The sequence below is a fragment of the Pleurodeles waltl genome, chromosome 5 (assembly GCF_031143425.1).
Source record: "Pleurodeles waltl isolate 20211129_DDA chromosome 5, aPleWal1.hap1.20221129, whole genome shotgun sequence".
Classification (NCBI taxonomy): Eukaryota; Metazoa; Chordata; class Amphibia; order Caudata; family Salamandridae; genus Pleurodeles; species Pleurodeles waltl.
Window position 1 is genome coordinate 1,426,096,664 of NC_090444.1, and position 18,160 is coordinate 1,426,114,823.

At 44.1% G+C, this 18,160-nt stretch overlaps 1 protein-coding gene across 2 annotated transcripts in view; it reads right to left on the minus strand.

Annotated features, from left to right (window-relative positions):
* The window catches only part of SMAP1 (small ArfGAP 1), a 677,565-nt gene that overhangs the window by 424,717 nt on the left and 234,688 nt on the right, over positions 1 to 18,160 (minus strand). For both annotated transcript variants that reach the window (XM_069235712.1, XM_069235710.1), the window contains exon 4: positions 10,346 to 10,421. In XM_069235712.1, the coding sequence (XP_069091813.1) occupies positions 10,346 to 10,421 (76 nt within the window). The remainder of the gene's footprint in view (positions 1 to 10,345; positions 10,422 to 18,160) is intronic.

The following is an 18,160-nucleotide window of genomic DNA, read 5'->3' on the forward strand; positions in this document are numbered from 1 at the left end:
TGACCAAACACCACAAATAATTGTTTTGATATGTGTATGTCCTTCGTCTTGTCTATGTAGAATCTGAGACATCTATTCAAGCCCAAGAATGCGACAATTTTTCTGCTGCTGTAGATGGATTTGAAAAGAAAGGCAGAAGAACAGCAGGTTATTTTAAGTAAAATCCCATTGGAACCTTCGGTATGAATCAAGGGTTGGTTCTCAGGATTACCTTGCCCTTTTATAATCGGAGAGAAGGTTCCCTAATATTGAATTCTGTATCCCATTATATGAATTTTTTTCTCTGCCTTATGTATCAGCTCAAAAGAAGGTAACATTAACTGAAAGAACAATATTAAGTTCCCAAGGAACCAGAGGACGTTGAAAAGGCAAAAATGCTCTCAGGAGCAAATTCATCAACTGTTTTATTGTCCACTGACAGAACAGAGTAGATGCTGATAATTCAGCTGTCCTTAAACTTGAAATTGCAACCTTATGGGCCCTGGCTGAAGAATATTTAAGTCCAGTCTTGGCCAGATCCAACAAATATGGGAGAAATTGATGAGTTGTTTTCCGATGATGACGTTTATTCCTGCATCAGACTCAGAAACGCTTTCACTTACCGTCGCAGGTCTTTTTAGTTGTTGTAGCTCAAGCCTGCACCAAATATTTTTACAGTCTTGTAGATTCAACTGGCCAAACTCTAAGAGGGGAGGTACCTTGTTGTCAAGTTCAGCAACTTGAGGTCATTATAGAGAATCTCTCCTTAGTATCTGGCAAGGATCTCAGGATGTGCTTTCAAAGGAATGGGTAAACATGCTGATAACTGAAGGAGATCTCTGTACCAGTATTAGCGTGGCCACGCTGTAGCAGTGAGGATCAGCGTGCAATGATCTATCTTCGCCTTCCTCAACACCCTCAGGATCAGGGGAAACTGAGAAAAAAGCATAAGCAAATATTTTGGACCAACTGATCAAAAGGGCATTGACCATCATCCCTGGATGCCAAAACCTGATATCCAATTGTGTGCGAACTACTGCACCCAGAAGTACAAGTTACTTACCTTTGGTAACAAAATATCTGGTAAAGACATTCTAGTTGCAGATTCCTTACCTTTGAATTTCCCCAGGCGTCAGACTGGATCCGGAGAATTTTTCTTTGCGCAGTACCTCTGCGCGCCGTCAGGTGGTGTCGGTCGACTCTGTGGGCGTCGTTGGAGTCATGCTCGCTGTGATGACGTCACCATCGTACATAGGTGCCACCCGGCGCGCTGATGTCAGTTTCTTTTCACGACTTTCCACAGCAGTAGCGCGGAGCCATGAAGAACACAGAGTGGTGTTCCAAAACTAGGGCCCTCAAGGGAAAGTTCCTGTCCCTAGAAATCAGTTCGCAGTGTGAGGAGGATGGGCGGGTCGGTAAGGAATCTGCAACTTGAATATGTCTATACCATATATTTCGTTACCGAAGGTAAGTAACTTGTATATCTGATAAAGACTTCTAGTTGCAGATTCCTTACCTTTGAATAGGTACCCGAGCAATACCATCCCCGGTGGTGGATCTGCGAACTACAATCACAACAAAAAGTCCTGCAGGACCGAACGGCCAAAGTAGCCTGATTGTCCAGGCAGTAGTGCTTGGTAAAAGTGTGCAGAGATGCCCACGCTGCTGCCTGACAAATATCCAGGACTGCAACGCCCAGTGCTAGCGCTGTGGTAGCAGCAGTAGCTTTGGTGGAGTGAGCTCTCAAACCTTCAGGGGGTTGCTTTTTAGCCAGAGTGTAGCACATTTTGATGCACAAGAGAACCCATCTTGAAATGGTCCTCTCCTACACCGCCTTTCCCTTCTTTGCACCCACATATCCCACAAAGAGTTGATCGTCCACCTGGAAGTCTTTGGTACGATCAAGATAGAACGCCAATGCTCTTTTTGGGTCCAGACGGAGGAGTCTCTCCTCTTCATGAGAGGGATATAGGGGTGCATAAAAGGTAGGCAAGGTGATGGACTGTCCAACATGGAAGGGTGTCACTATCTTAGGTAAAAAAAAGAGGCCCTTGTGCGAAGCACCACTTTGTCAGGATGTATGACAAGAAAAGGTGGCTTAGATGACAGAGCCTGGAGTTCACTAACTCTGTATGCAGAAGTAATGGCAACTAGAAAGACAGTCTTTATAGTTAAGAGCCTTAGAGGACAGTTGTGAAGCGGTTCAAATGGGGTACACATAAGGTATGTTAAGACCAGGTTGAGATCCCATCGGGGCATGATGAATGGGATAGGAGGAAAAAGATGTGTGAGGCCTTTAAGAAACCTCCCAACTATGGGAGATTTAAATAAGGAAGGCTGATCAGCTAACCTTAAGAAAGCAGAGATAGCAGAGAGATATCCCTTAAGAGTGCCCAAGGTGGAACCCTGCCAGGCAAGGGAAAGCATAAAGAGAAGAACTTGGGAGAGAGGAGCAGATGGAGGATTAACAGAATTGTCGATGCACCTTGCCACAAATTTCGTCCAACAAAAGGCGTATGCAGTTTTGGTTGAGGTACGCCTGGCTGCCAAGATAACCTCACAGACTTCAGGTGGCAAGTCGAAAGACGTCAACTGTCACCGCTCAACCACCATGCAAGAAGTCGCAGAGTTGACAGGTTCGGGAGAAGGACCTTCCCCTGCTGCTGCGACAGAAGATCCTCCCGAAGAGGCAGTCTGATCGAAGGAGCTATTGCCATGTTCAAGAGCTCGGGATACAAAACTCTCTGTGCCCAGTCCGGAGCCATCAGTATTACTTGGGCCCGGTCTGCCTGATCATCTTCAGAAATCTGGGCAGAAGTGGTATTGAAGGGAAGGCATACAGGAGGCCTGAGTTCCACTTGTGACGAAAAGCGTTGCCAAGCGAGTGCCGCCTTGGAAACTCAAACGCGCAAAACAGCTGACATTGTGCATTCTCTACGGAGGCGAACAAGTCTAAACCACTGCAGGAAGAGACCTTGCGCCACCTCCGGATGGAGACGCCATTCATGGTCGACCATGCATTGTTGGCTGAGTTAGTCTGCTCTGGCGTTCAAGGAGCCTGCCAGGTGTTGAACCACCGGGGAAATGCCCTGATTTTCCAGCCAAGTCCAGAGACGAAGGGCCTCTTGACAAAGAGTCCACGACCCCACTCTGCCTTGTTTGTTGCAATACCTCATGGCGGTGGTGTTGTCTGAACACCTGCACTGCTTTCCCCTTGAGGGAGGGAAGAAATGCTTTCAATGCTAGTCGAATCGCTCAGAGCTACAGATGATAGATATGGAGACCAGTCTCCGTCGGAGACCAGATACCTCTGATCTCTACCTCTCTCATGTGGCCACCCCATCCCAGAAGTGACCCATCTGTCACAACCGTAAGATCTGGTTGGGGAAAGGAGAGGGATCTGCCCTTGACCCAATCTTGATTCGTTAACCACCACTGCAGGTCTTTCCCAGTCCCTTCCAAGATCTCGACCTTGTCGGAGAGATTCCCCGGATAATGTGCCCACTGGAACTTCAGGTCCCACTTCAGAGCCCGCATATGCCATATGGCATTCTAAACCAGCAGGATGCAGGAGGCCATGACGCCCAGCAGCCTCAGTCATTCTCACCTAAATCCAGGACAGAGGGTGAAACATCGGTATCATAGCCCGAATATCCTGGACTCGATTTTCGGGAGGATATGCCCTAAACTGCACTGTATCCAGAATAGCTCAGATGAAAGGGAACGTCTGAGAAGGAGTCGGGTGTGACTTCGGCACAGTGCTAGTAAACCCCAGCGAATGCAAAAGGTTCTCCATAGTCTGGAGGTGGGAGACGACTGTCTGGGGCGAGAGTTCGCCTTCAACAGCCAATCGTTGAGGTAGGGGAAGACTGGGACATCTAACCTGCGCAGATGAGCTGCCACCACTACCATTACTTTTGTGAACACCCGAGGGGCACTGGTAAGACCAAAGGGAAGCACAGTAAACTGAAAGTGCACATGACCTACCACGAATCGTAGGTAACGGCAGGTGGGCCGGCAAGACGGGAATGTGGAAGTATGCGTCTTGCAAGTCCAACGCTACTATCCAGTCTCCAGGATCCAGGGAAGAGAGGACCTGAGCCAATGTCAACATTTTGAACCACGAAAGGGCCGAAAGGTGTACTGCTGGGGTCTAGGTGCGGGCTCGAGGCCAAGGGACCAGACCGGTGTCTCGGGAATCCTTAAAGCGCACGAGCGCCGAGTCCGCCTTGTCTCCAAAGAGACGTGTGCCATCAAAGGGCATGTCCATCAAGGATTGCTGGACATCCCCCCCAAAAAGCCAGACCTTCTCAGCCAGGCGTGGCGTCTCAATGCCACCGTCGATGCAACCAATCTGCCCAGACAGTCGGTGGTAACCAGTCCACAATGAATCATGAACTTAGCTGCATCCCTCCCATCTGTTACAGCTTGGGACAGGACAGTCCGAACATCCTGCGGAACCGCAGGCAGGACTTGCGCGACCGTATCCCAGAAAGTATGGGAATAGCAGCCCAAAAGGCATGCGGTGTTCACAGACCACAGCGCTAGACTGTTGGAAGAAAACAACTTCTTCCCCAAATTATGCAGTCTTTTTGATTCCCTATCCGGGGGTGCGGCAGGGAATGCGCCAGATGAAGAAGAAGCCTGCATGACAAGGCTCTCAGGCGTAGGGTGTTGGGTCAGGAATTTAGGGTCTGACGGCGCAGGCCGATGGTGGCGGGCAATCGTTCTATTCACAGGAGCCCCTGTGCTGGGTCTGGACCAAGTACCCAAAAGGACGTCTGGCAGTGCTTCACTAAAGGGTAAAGGGGTTCGGAAGAGGAAGACCCCAGTTGAAGCACTTCGGTTAGGATGTTAGGCCTAACCTCCACAGAAGGAAAGCTCGAGGTCCAAGACCTCAGCCGCCCTTCTCACCACCATAGAGTAAGAAGCATCCTCCTCCGTAGCCACGCTAGGTGGAGAGAGCATACCAGTGTCAGGGGAGGAGTCTAGTCCACTGGCATCATCCAAATCCTCCACCCAGTCCATTTGTGGGTCAAGCTGGTATTCTTAAGGGGCCGGCGACCCCTCCATACTCGTCCATATCCATACCCACAAGAATAAGGGTCTGGATCAACCCTGGGCCCAGGAGAGCCCATAGAGTATGGAATCGGCGTCAATCGATGTCGTTCCGGCTCCGGGTCGTCAGGTTTGAGTATAGGATCGACATCAATTGTGGGCACAACCGACGGTGGGAGCGTCGACATCTGACCTGACGCCGGGGAAGGTCGCCGTGGTACGACCAGCATCAGGACAGATTCGCGATTGGATCCAGAGTGGCCCTCCAGAGCCAAGGCCGAAGCCGATGGCTTTGAAACCGAAGCAACCCCAACCGACTCACATGTGCCCGAAGGCTACGAGGGTGGGTCGGACCGCCCAAAAATGAGGCGCATGGCCACGTAAAACTCTTGATTTGTGCGGGGGTGGCTCCGGCTCCCAGGGAATCACAGAGCCGACCCAGAAGAAGGCTCGGTTGACATAGGCCTAGAGCGTCCACGCTCTTCCCACATCGTGTCATCCGGTTGACGGGGTGAATTCGAAGAACGCTTGTCTTTCTTCGACGACTTCTTTTTGTGACCCGAATGTCCCGATGACTTGGAGGACAAAGAGTGGTGGTGACTCCACGGCCGATCTGTAGACCTTCCTCTCGAATGGGACCGTCGAGTATCGGGCCACCATGAGCTTTAGGGATCGCTCCCTCAAAGCCTTCGGGTTCATGACCAGACACTCAGAGCATGACTTCGGGTCCTGATCGCGCTCCAAACACCATAAGCACACGAGATGCGGATCAGTCACCGACAGTTCGGTGACAGAAGTCCAAGGGCTTGAATCCGGTCTTGCGGGACATCCCTCGACGCATCCACGAACTCGTAAAAAATACAACAAAAATGTCGACGTAGTCCAAAAATTACTGAGGTAGCTCTTCTCCGGATCTGTGTGTAGGCTGGCGCAGAAAGAAAAGAACTGACGTCAGCGAGCCGGGTCTGTGCCTATATTCGACCGCGATGCCAACAATGCCTGCCGAGTAGACCGACACCACCTGACGGCGCGCAGAGATATTGCTTGAAGAAAGATTCGCCGGATCCATTCTGACGCCTGGGGAAATTCAAAGGTAAGGAATCTGCAACTAGAAGTCTCTATCAGATATTGGATTTTTGTGTTGGGGTCTACAGATAATTTTGCGCTGTTTAATTTCTGGAAGAGACTCATGCAGGCCGCAGTAGAAGCTTTTGCTCCTTCCCTTGCAGATGCTTTAAAGAGCCAGTGGCCAGCTATGGGAACACCTGATGACCTTCTCACATGAGAGAAAGAGATATGGTAAATATTCCAAGAGCCGATTTAAGTCCAAAAGAAACGCCTTGTACTGGTAACATTGTCCTGCTATTGAAGATACTTTGTGTTTTCGATGAATGGATATGCAGATGTGTGCGTCCCAAAGATCTAGGGAGGTCATATAATCCTCTTCCTGCAGCATGAGAAGGACTTCTGGTAGAGTAATCATTCGAAATGACTATTTCTTTAGGAATGTGTTCAGCTGTCTGAGATTCAGCATTGGTCTCCATTGACCGGTCTTCTTTTTGATCAGGAAAAACCTGGAATAAAATCTTTGGTTTCTCTGTAGCTTAGGAACCATCTCTATAGCTCCTTTGAGAAGCATGAGAATTTCTCTTTGCAGTTCCTTCAAATGAAGATGATGTTCCTTCTTGGGTGGACATACTGGGGGGGAGGGGTCTTTGAACAAACTCCAACATATGACCTGAGTGAACAATATGTTTCACCCATTTGTCCAATGTGCTATTCTCCCTAACAGCAGCAAAAAGTGTAATTCTCCCTCCCAACTTCTGATTACCAGATAAAAAAATGGAAAGGCTGAGTCAAGCGCTTTTTAGATTGTCATTGGTACGTGTTTGTGAACCAGTCTTCCTCGCTGAAGATCTTCCTTAAGATTGTCGTTGATTATGGCTGCAGGAATATTCTTGATGGTATCCAGATTATGTTTGGGGTAGTATGTAGGTGCCTGACCTCCATATTGGATAAATCCTCCTATGAGGTTCTGCACTTTTCTAGAGCCACGAAAATTAGATCTTCCAAATCTACAGTACTGTAGAAGCCCTAACATCTTTGCATAGTCAGCTTTAAGACCTTGTAAAGCCTTATCTACATCAAAGAGAGTGACGCCATCAAAAGCCATAACCAGAAACTTAAATTGGAAGATAGGACGCAAGCCTGTGGACTACCCTTGTCGTCTTAAACTGTACCTCATGCAAATTAGTGGAAACCTGTAGTTGAGGCATCTAATGCTGCATAAATAATGAAGAAGAAAATCAGTTCTCTCATCTTAAGTATAGCTCTTCTGTTTTCTTTTCACCTTCAGAGATGAGTTCCAGAAAAAGAGGTGATGTCATACCATATATGGCGATCAGAATTGCCAAGGCACTGGCTGTCTTAACTTAAGTTGCTGCTAAAGATGAAATTCTCTGTCCTAAATTATCAATGTGTCTATTATCCTTATCTGGCAAACCAGAGGATTGTGTGAATGAGTCTTGGTTCTTCTTTGAGCCGCCGAAGAGTTAACTGAATCTGGTTTAGTATGACCAGTGAGAGAAGTTGGAGATAAATCTTGGGCCTTATACTTCTTCTCCAGAAAAGGTATCACTGCTGGAACTGTAGCTAGTGTTTTCATTACTTTTGGGCCTTTCGACCAGACAATCTAAAATGGATATATATTTTTCAGGCTTTCATGGATGTTCCTTCAAGTTGTAAAGGAAACGTGATTGATCCTCAGATGTCATCGATAGAGTGAATTTTTTGGCAGCTCTTAAATTTCTGTCCATTTTCATTTTGTCCTCCATCGTCTTGTGGCAGCTCGCCCTCCTCCTTGTCCATATCGGAGAATACCGAATCATTGGAATAAACATCATCCATGTCTTCTTCATGAATAGGTCTAAAAGATTGTTCTTTTGGTGGTAGAGGAGACAGCGGTGATGGTTGTCTAGGTATTTTAACATTCAGCGAGTAGGTGGAGTAAGTGGCAGAACTGGTGCGGCAGGTAACAGCGTCTGAGGATAAATAATTGACGTGTGGTATTAATGTATTAAACGTATTCCTCATCTGTTGCAACATAGATAGAAAGGCCATGGATACTTGAACCACATCAAGATCCTTGTACTATTTATGAGGTATCTTTTCCATGTAAGATTGAGAGGTGTGAGGCATATAATCAGGAGGATGATTATATTCATTGTCAAATTCATTGTCATCCATTTCTTATCCAAAATTGGTGACATCTTATATCTAATTGTGCTGGGCTGTAAACTGTTTGTGAGGCATAATCACCAGCCTGCTCTTCTTGGTCTGACTAACATTTGAGCTGGGGGTAAAATTGACCATTTCAAATCAGCAAACTATTTGAGTCCCCTCTTACGCGCTGCCTTCGTGGAAGCAGTTGGAGGGGCACCTTTCAGTAACTTTTCCTGAAGAGGGGGTATCTCCCATAGAAGGGAGGAAATTACCTTCAGCTATTAATGCAAACATTCCCTCTCTCTCCTAAAGAGTCTCAGCTGTAAATGTCTTACATATATCACATTTTGATTCCTTATAAGCTCAATAAGGGCAATAAATACAGTGAAAATTAGGTTCATCTAAATCTTGTGACCACAAAACAAGGTCTGAAAAGAGTTCTTCTCTCTGCCAACCATGATGACAGTTGGCTGTCGGATAAAAAGATCTCCCTGGCCCAGAAAACACAAAATATTCCCCAAAAACAACTTACCGTACCTTAGTGCCAAAGACAGGACTGATTGAAACTCAGAGCAGATCAAAAATGGTAATAGTTCTAGGTTCACTGACTGGTTAGAGCAGAGCTCTACCAGGGGAATCCCTCAAACACAATGTGTGGTAGAAATCTGAGCTATGGGGGCCTCCAGGGGAGAGTAGGAGAGCTTAAGATTCCACCTCTGGTTGAAGTTTTTTTTTTTTTTTTCAAATAAGATGAACGTGTTACTAAATAAACAATGTTGCAGGCCTATTTGTCATTTTATACTGTTTACTGCTATTTTAATGTTCCAGTGATTTCCAGCCTGACAATGGGGAATGATACAAGCAGGTGAGTATATAAAAGATTCAAGGTTGGAGAAATTAAGGAACACAACACACCGGTTTAGTGGAAAATGAGGCACAAAATCTACCAGTGAGTAGATCGAGAAAGTGTATTTGTGCACCACAGTGACGGACTGTGTATACTTCTATGGTGCAATATAACCCCTATCAAGAGATCAAGACACCGTTCAGGCAGAAACCTACAAACATAGCAGTGTAAGATTCTGTATAATCTTTGCACATTGTAGCAAATCAGTCTTTTCTGCATGGTCACCCCAGTTTTTCTGGACCACACGGTAGATGCCTTTGGTACAAAGCCACTGCTAAAAGGTAAATAAGGTGTCTGTGCTTCCTCCTCTGAAACATGTGATGTACATTGGAACTCCCTATTTGGCCTTATAAACTTCTCTGTAAGTCCACTGGAAATGCGCCTAAAACACACTTATGGCACAGAAAGTTAAATGTCATATGTGGGCTGCAGAGTACATTTATATACTATGTTTAGGTTTTGACATATTTATATTTGGCACATTTATACAAATATAAATGTGTTAAAACATATTTCTGCCAGGAGCACCAGTGTGCTCTAGGCATGCTGCAGTTTAAATGCACTGCAGTGCCTCATGGTAGGTAGCAATGTCGTTGTCATGTAGGGTATACATATAAAAATATATTTTTTTCTTTTTCTTTCTTCACTGAAAAAAACAAAAGTTACTGGGGGATTATAGTTAGGTTTGGATTTCACACACACAAAATCATAACAAAAATCAGCAGTTACAATTATCTCAACTAACTATAACTCATGACCAAAGGTAACTATAACTTGCACCCCCGCCATGAACAGTTTTCTCATCAATAATTTGACTGCAAGTGTTGCAGTGATATTATCAATGATGTCATGAGTGATGTAGTATGTGGGGTAATTAGTATGTCTGCGAGTGCATGGTGTGTGTGTGTGTGTGTGTGTACGGTGGGTGTGTGAGTGCGTGTGTAATTGGCTGTGGGGACTATAAGTGGGTGTGGGAGCAGCATTGTGGCTGTGGCTGTGGCTGTGTGAGTGGTTTTGTGGGTCTGTGAGAGGTTGTCTGAGTGCCTGGATGGGTGTGTGGGTGAATGGGTGTGTGAGTGAGTGTGCGAGTAGGTGTGTGGGTCTGTGAGTGGGCGAATGTGTTTTTTTTAATTAGGAATATACAAAACCATGAAATATTAACTAAAATGTTTTACTTACAGAGATGGCAATGGTAGCACTTTTGTCGTAGTATTTCTTCCTTTCATATTTATCCCTGATGAAAAATTCCACAGATCTAAAAATGTCCACCTTAAGGAAAAATGTTGAAACTGGAGGTGCTACATAGAACAGCTTTAATCAAATATTATTGCACAAGATATAATTATGCAAACATTTTGCAGAATATTACTAAAATAATACAGATATAATAATACAAATTAATAATGCATTCTTTTCATTGACATGACAATTACCAACTCGGCGGTTGTCAAGTACATTAAGAAAAAGCACTGAGTTCTAAATCCCTTAAACATCACATATCTATTGATTACGAAGAGCATTATGCCCTTTGTAATAGTTCTGTGTATCTTTCTTTATTGGTTTTGTTTATAACCCATTATACATGTAAAGTGCCACCACTGTTCACCCTTTCCAGTCATTAGATTGACGCAATACCACTCGTCTGCTTCCCTCCCCACTTCATGCAATGCTCTTTGTAATAGTTAAATGTTTTTAATCATTTTCTTGAAAGAAGAAACTTATGTTTGTATTTTCAATTCAATAAGTCTTTATTTCGCTTCAGCAGCCATAAAGCACATACATACTTGCAAAAATGGTTAAAAACAAGCAGGGATAATAACATACACACCAAGAGTAAACACATTTTAAAATTTTAACACAATTCGTAGCCTGAAGGCTGGACACTAGCCTTCTGCTTATTTTAATGAAGAGGGAACCTCAGGAGAATTCCAGTTAAGACAGAAAACAAATTGAATAACTTAATTTTACTTTTGTTATATGGGGACTCCAGGAGAATTTGTGGATTAAGCCAAGTATAATTTAAGTCACTAGTACCTAGGTGTTTTCAAGATTTCTAATTATACACCAACCTCACTTTTCTCAAGACAGGCCAACCTTGGCTACTTATACCAAACTTTATCCCACCAGTGAATTGGTTTGTAACGTCTGACACAACTACAAGGTATACTCCATTTTGTGAAGACTACAGGATCCTGGCTGAGCATTACCAGAAAGGCAAGAAAGACTTTGTAGGATGAATCAGTTCAATTGCTATGTGATGCAGCGGCATGATAAAATCTAAAGATGATAGCATTTTTCCTATTATTGGTGGTCTTAGGCTGTTTGTTAGGGATACCATGCATGACAGGTGTAGGTTTTTGTACACAAACAAAATAACCCAAATGGCCATTGATTATACAATATATCTATTGATGGCAGAACAAAGATTAGTCATGGCATTAGATGGATGAATCACACACCTGTTATAAACTACACTCAATCTCATCCGTGTGCTGCATTGTCAACATAAGAGAACATAATATACTCAAAGAATAAACTGGATGTGAACAGATGATACTTGTGAAGACATTCTTTCACTGTGACAAAAGTAAACGCAAATGATGCACAATAATAATAAAGAAAATTATATAACTGATTAGCCTAATTTGTAAGCTTCTGTACAATAATGGTCAGTGTTGACTGAATGGAGAAGAAAACGAAGGGAATAGAAAGGCATTGAAGCTGGTTACCACAATGTTTTAAGGCCCTGTTAGTTTAGCGACCAGTCATTTAAAGTCAGTCCTGTGAGGGGGATCAAGGCGAGAAAGCCATTGGTGGGCTCCTAAGGAAAACTATGAGGCTCTGCAAAAAATTAGCACTGCTCATAATGTTTTTATATCCACTATACTTCAATGGCCACAAAGAAATGATCAAAACATTACTCGGTTTTCTATGCAAAATACATGTTGGGCGGTGACTCCCAGCTTTCTGGAACAGCCCCGCCCGTTGAAACAGAGCGGAATGAAAGGTGGTCTGAGAAGCCTCGGTTGCCTAGCAATTTGTCTGAACACATGGTGCAATGGAAAATACCTATTTTTAGGACTTTAACAAAACGCTCTGAGGAAGTTATGACTGGGGCTGGTATAGAAAGGGAATTACTTCCCGTGAAGTCAGCATGGGTGGAGAGTGATTTACACAGCCCCAACAATGTGACAGAGGACCTCTCAGAAGGGGTTTCTGTTTTAGCACCTAAGAGGGTGCATAGCAAATCATTAAAGAAAAGTGTATTTTCAACAAAGAATGTTGAAGGTGGAGGGAAGCCCCGTCAGTTGGGTGGGGGCAGGTGTTTTGATGTACTGGAACACGACGTAGTATGTAAAGAGAGCTTAGAGAGAGGCAAAACAAAGGTCACAGTTCCTGAAGGTTTTTGCGGCTTACAGGACGTCAGTGGGAGCATGCTGCATAAGGTTGGCAGATGTAGCGGGGACCAGCCGGCCAAGTTTGGAGTGACTTGGGAGAACCAGCAGGAAGTGAGGGAGAGGTTCAGGGCAACCGTCCCAACAGTGGGGGAGCACCAAATAACTTCTGAGGTACAAAAGAAAAATGTTGACTGGAAGAATTTCGATGGTGGGGCGGGCGATGGGGAACGTGCAGGGACAAGTTTCGGGAATGATGATACTGAGATATGTGAATTGGACTATGATGAAGAAAGTAACGATCTGAAGGAAGGGTAGATACCAGACAGGCGCAACAATGGGGATCGACAAGACCGTTTTGAACAAAAAGGGGGCGGAGGGGATGCTAAATACTTGTCCAAAGGTTATATTTTGCAGGTTTCTAAGGAGACAGAGCAATCAGGAAAAGGTTGGGGTCTTAAGAAAGCACGAGGGAGAAATGATAGGTGCATTCTGGTGATGGACGCAAAGAATAAATTAAATACAGGTGAGACACAACGGTGGTGCAGTTGGGGGGGGGGGAGCGGAATAAATAATGAGGTTGGGCGTCGTAATAAACGAAGTTTCAAATACTCTGTTGATAAAAGTGTGGGTACTGAACCAGAGGTAATAGTAAAAACAGCGTGTACACAGATTTCAGATGTAAAGAATAAAGGGGTACCCAAAGACAAGAGTGAGGAGGTAGGCGAGGTTGAAGCTGGGGAGAATAAAAAAGAAAAAACAGATGAAGTACCAAAGAGTAGATCTGAAGGCTTAAAAAGATTGCCATGCATGGGGTTGTCCATGCTTTTGGGAGCAAATTTGAGTGCAGGGACAAAAGAGAAGATTTGGAAAGGAGAATTTATAGATGTGTACAAACTTTTACTTGGAGAGATACAATCAAAAGAGGGTTCTAAGGAGGAAGCCTGGGAATTGGCAAGGAGACCTAGGGTTCCGACTACTATTGAGACATGGACGTCAGCATTTTTGATATTCGCAAGTGTTTATTGTGAAAAATATATTGAATAGGTGGTAGCTATATTTAAATACATTGATACAATCAGGAAAGCTAGCACAGAATTTGGCTGTTTTGCATGGATACAACATGATGAAGAATTCCGAGCATGGATGGTTTTATTGCCTGATAAACCATGGGGAGAGGTGGATAATGAGTTATGGGTCCAGTGGATGTATCCACAGAGGCCACCGCCTGCAATGCATACTGCCAGTGGTCTGGCGGTGCAGTCTCGGCCTTTTCTCGGGAAACCCACCCCGTGGGGACAGGACCAAAATTTCAATTCAGGAGCATGCTGGGGTTTTAATAGGGGATACTGTCCGAGGAATCCATGCAGGAACAAACATGAATGCTCAAAGTGCGGAGGCAAACGCGGTTTTGCAATGTTTTGGGGAGCAGGGATGTTTTAACGCAGGTGGGCAAAATGGAGGGAGGGCAGGATACCCTCAATTTTGACAGAAAGGTTTTTACTCCTATTAAGGTAAACGTTTTGAGTTACTGGTTACAATTTTATCTCAACATGGAAGAGGCAGTGAAGCTGGAATTAGGGTTTAGAGAAGGTTTTCGGTTAGGCTACCAGGACCCAAGAACTAGGAGGTTTGCAGATGACCTGAAGTCAGCAAAGCAGCATTACTGCATCATTAAAGAAAAATTGAACAAGAAAGTCTCGGAGGGTAGAATGGCAGGTCCTTCCCCTTATTGGCCCCCAGAGAGTTTGATAATATCCCCTTGTGATGCTATTAATTGTGTTTGACCAATGACTGTGTTTCACCACTGTGCATATTAGTTGCTCAGTGCTCACTAGTAGCACATTGTATGTTTTGTTCAGCCTAGCCGCCTATTGGCTTTGACATGGCATTAGCCATTACATTTTGTATTCAGTTCAGCCGCCTATTGGCTTTGACATGGCATTAGTCATTACATTCTGTATTCTGCCTATTGGCTTTGACATGCTGTATTCAGTTTAGCTGCCTATTGGCTTTGACATGATATTAGACATTACATTTTGTATTCAGCTCAGCTGCCTATTGGCTTTGACATGATATTAGACATTACATTTGATATTTAGGTTAGCTGCCTATTGGCTTTGACATGACATTAGACATTACATTTGATATTTAGGTTAGCTGCCAATTGCCTTTAACGTGGAGTTAGACATTGCAGTTGAGAATCCAAGCTGTATTTTTCCAAGCTATGTTTTTCCACAAGATGAACCAAGCTGTTTTATTCACACCAGACTAGACCTGATAAGAGAGAGTACATTTGGTGTTTTCCTTTCTGCTCAGGCTTGGGAAGAGGAGAAGTCTAGGAGATCTGGCCAGTCTCCAAAGGCTTGTGTAGTTTTCCCGAGTCTGAGAGGAGGGGGCACGCTTTTGTAAGGATGACTCTGGGCTACAGTGAGTTAGATTCGAATCTGCTTGACTTCAGGCTGGAACTAGGCATCAGTTGCCAGTCTCCCGTGTGGGTAGATAATCTCTTTCTCGCAGTTGACCGGAGTCATCAACTTGCAGACCCCAGAAAGATGAAGCTGAAGATAGGTCCTACTTGCTCATACGGTGATGAATTTTGATTTTTATGCTTTGCTACTACAATCATATAAAGATATATATATATGCTGTGTACATTGCAACTGAGAAGTACTGTGATATATTTTGATTTCATTGCTGCGACTACTTTTACTCTTTTGAACATGTGCTTGAAAGCTATTAATTAGTCTCTCAAGAACTTGTGGGTGGGGAAGAATTAACAACAATAAAGGTCTTCTTTGAACTCAGAAGTGCATTCCAGAGAGGTTCTGTAAGCTCTGATATGAGATAAGTAGGAAAGCAGAACGCCCCTTTAGGTGTTGTACCAAAAAAGAGCAAAGGAGAATTCAGGATGATTCATCATCTTTCATGGCCAGAAGGTTAATCCGTCAATGATTACATAGCAAGGGAGGATGCAGCTGTCCAATTTGCATCAGCAGATGTGGCTATGGCACTTGTGCGAACAGTAGGTCCTTGGTCTGAATTGTCAAAATGTGATGTTAAATCAGCTTTTCGTTTGTTGCCAGTACATCCTTTTGATTTTGCACTATTGGGTATTCAGTTTGAGAATCAGATTTATGTGGATAAGATGCTACCAATGGGTTGTGCTATTTCTTGTAACCTCTTTGAATCCTTTAGTACTTTTTTACAGTGGTGTTTTACTTATTCCATGGGAAGAGAGCTGATTACACACTATGTGGATGATTTTTTGTTAGTTGGAGCAGCTTGAAGTGGGGAGTGTGAAATAGCATTGGAACAGTTCCAAGAGATGACAGGCGAACTGGGTGTTCCTTTAGCCCCAGAGAAAACGGAAGGTCCAAGAACTTGCTTGGTTTGTCTGGGTATTGAACTGGATACCGTAAAGATGGAGGCTAGGCTTCCACAGGCCAAGGTTCAGGAGATTACAAAGGTGTTAGAAGTAGTGTTTCAGGCTAACAAATTGCAGTTGCATCAGGTTCAACGTTTGCTAGGCCTACTTAACTTCCCATGTAAAGTGGTAAGAGTTGGTAGGTCTTTCTGCAGAAGACTTGGGTTCGCAATGTCAGGAGCTAGTATGCCACACCACAGAGTACGGATCACAGCTGGATTAAGAGCAGACTTTGGAGTATGGGTGGCCTTTTTGAGGGGTTTTAACGGAAGAACGATGTGGTTACCAGACGAATACTTTGTTTGGACAGTCCAAATTTTTTTCAGATGCATCAGCTGCTAGTGGTTTTGTAGAGTTTTGGGAGGGGAGATGGTGTGCAGAAGAGTGGCCGGAAGCATGGTTAAAAGACAATAGAAGCATTGCCTTTTCTGAGTTTTTCCCTTTGTTAGTAGCCCTAGCAGTGTGGGGAAAACATCTAGAGAACAAGACAGTTACTTTCAACGTGGATAATAAGACAGTAGTAGACTTGGTTAACGGACAAAAGGTCAAAGATAGGTTATTCTTAAAAATGCTGCAAAGATTAATGCTGGGTTGTTTAATGTTCAATATTGTATTCAGAGCAAAACATGTGCCAGGTGTGAACAATAATATAGCGGACGCATATCTTGTTCACAGTGGCGGAGATTCCGTGGTTTGGCGCCGGAGCCGATTTACTGAAACACTGGTTCCAAAGGAACTTGCAAAATGAGGATACTAAGATTAGTGGAGAAATCATTAGCCGAAAGCACTAAGAGGGCTTATAGGAAAGCATGGGAGGATTTATTTTTAAGAACAGGAGCAACTTTTCGGCCTAGTAATGAGCAAGGCTGGCTACAAAGGGGAGATGATGTGCTATCTTTCATAATGAATAATATTAACAGACAAATTTCAGCCACAACTATTTCTGGCAAATTGGCCGGTTTGAATTTCTATGGCAAGTTTTTCCGGGGTTACGAACCTTCTGCTGGGGAAATGGGTAGGAGATTATTGCAGGGCTGGGCGAAAGAGAAGCAGTCTAATCGCCCAGCCAGGGATCCTATATCCATGAAGATTTTGGTAAGTTTGTTAAGTATCTTGGGGCAAGTATGTTTTTCACATTTTGAGCAAACTTTATTTTGGCTATGCATGTCATGGTTATTTTTTGGCGCTTTCAGAATATCGGAGCTGTTGGGAAAGAATCAGGAGGCTGGGCTGCAGGAGGAACATATCACAGTGTCGGGTGAATATGTGCGAATATTTCTCGAACAATCTAAGACAGATCAAAGAAGGAAAGGCGCCACGGTATCATTGAAGAGGATTGGAGGTATGGTATGTCCAGTAGATAGTTGGTTCAGTTTTAAGGCATTGGGGTGCACAGAGTTTGCTTTTATTTTTAGCCATCAAGATGGTTCAAGGCTAACTTCTGCGCAAGTATTGGGGGTCTTGAGGAAAGCGCTTTATTATATAGGATTGGATCCTTTACGTTTTGGCACACATTCTTTCCATATAGGAACAGCATCCGAAGCAGCCAGATTAAGTTTTTCAATCACAGATGTGAAGAAGCTGGGTCGTTGATCATCTGATTGCTGTTTTCGTTATATTAGAGATCTTGAGGACGCTAAGTTCTTACAGGATATATAACAATTTGATCTAATTTCAGGTTGTGTGGCCGGCCCGGCTGTTACCTTCATGTCTATTTGGATAGTGGGACATTCATTTGTGAAATGGGCTGCAAAACAAGCTGACAACAGACCATTTGGAAGAAATCTAGGTTTCCGGAGTAATGAAGTTAAAATCAAATGGTGGGGTATTGGAAGCATGAGTTGGAGACAGTTGCTTCCTTACTTACCAAATTTGTTATCTGTTAGAATCTGTCCTGATGTTCTTATCGTACATTTAGGTGAAAATGATTTAGTACAATTGTCAGGTTTAGGCCTGATAAAAGAGATGAAAAACGATCTGGACATCATTGGGAGGTCTTGGGCTGGTACGAAAGTGGTAGTGACGACTCTAGTACCTAAAGGGGTTTGGAGAGGGGCGGTAAAATATACTGCGGTGGAGAGGGCTAGGCGAAAAGTGAACAGAGAGATGTCTCGCTTTTGCAAAGGAAGGGGCTTTGTTCCTTATACTGTAGATTATCAAGGTGATGCCTGG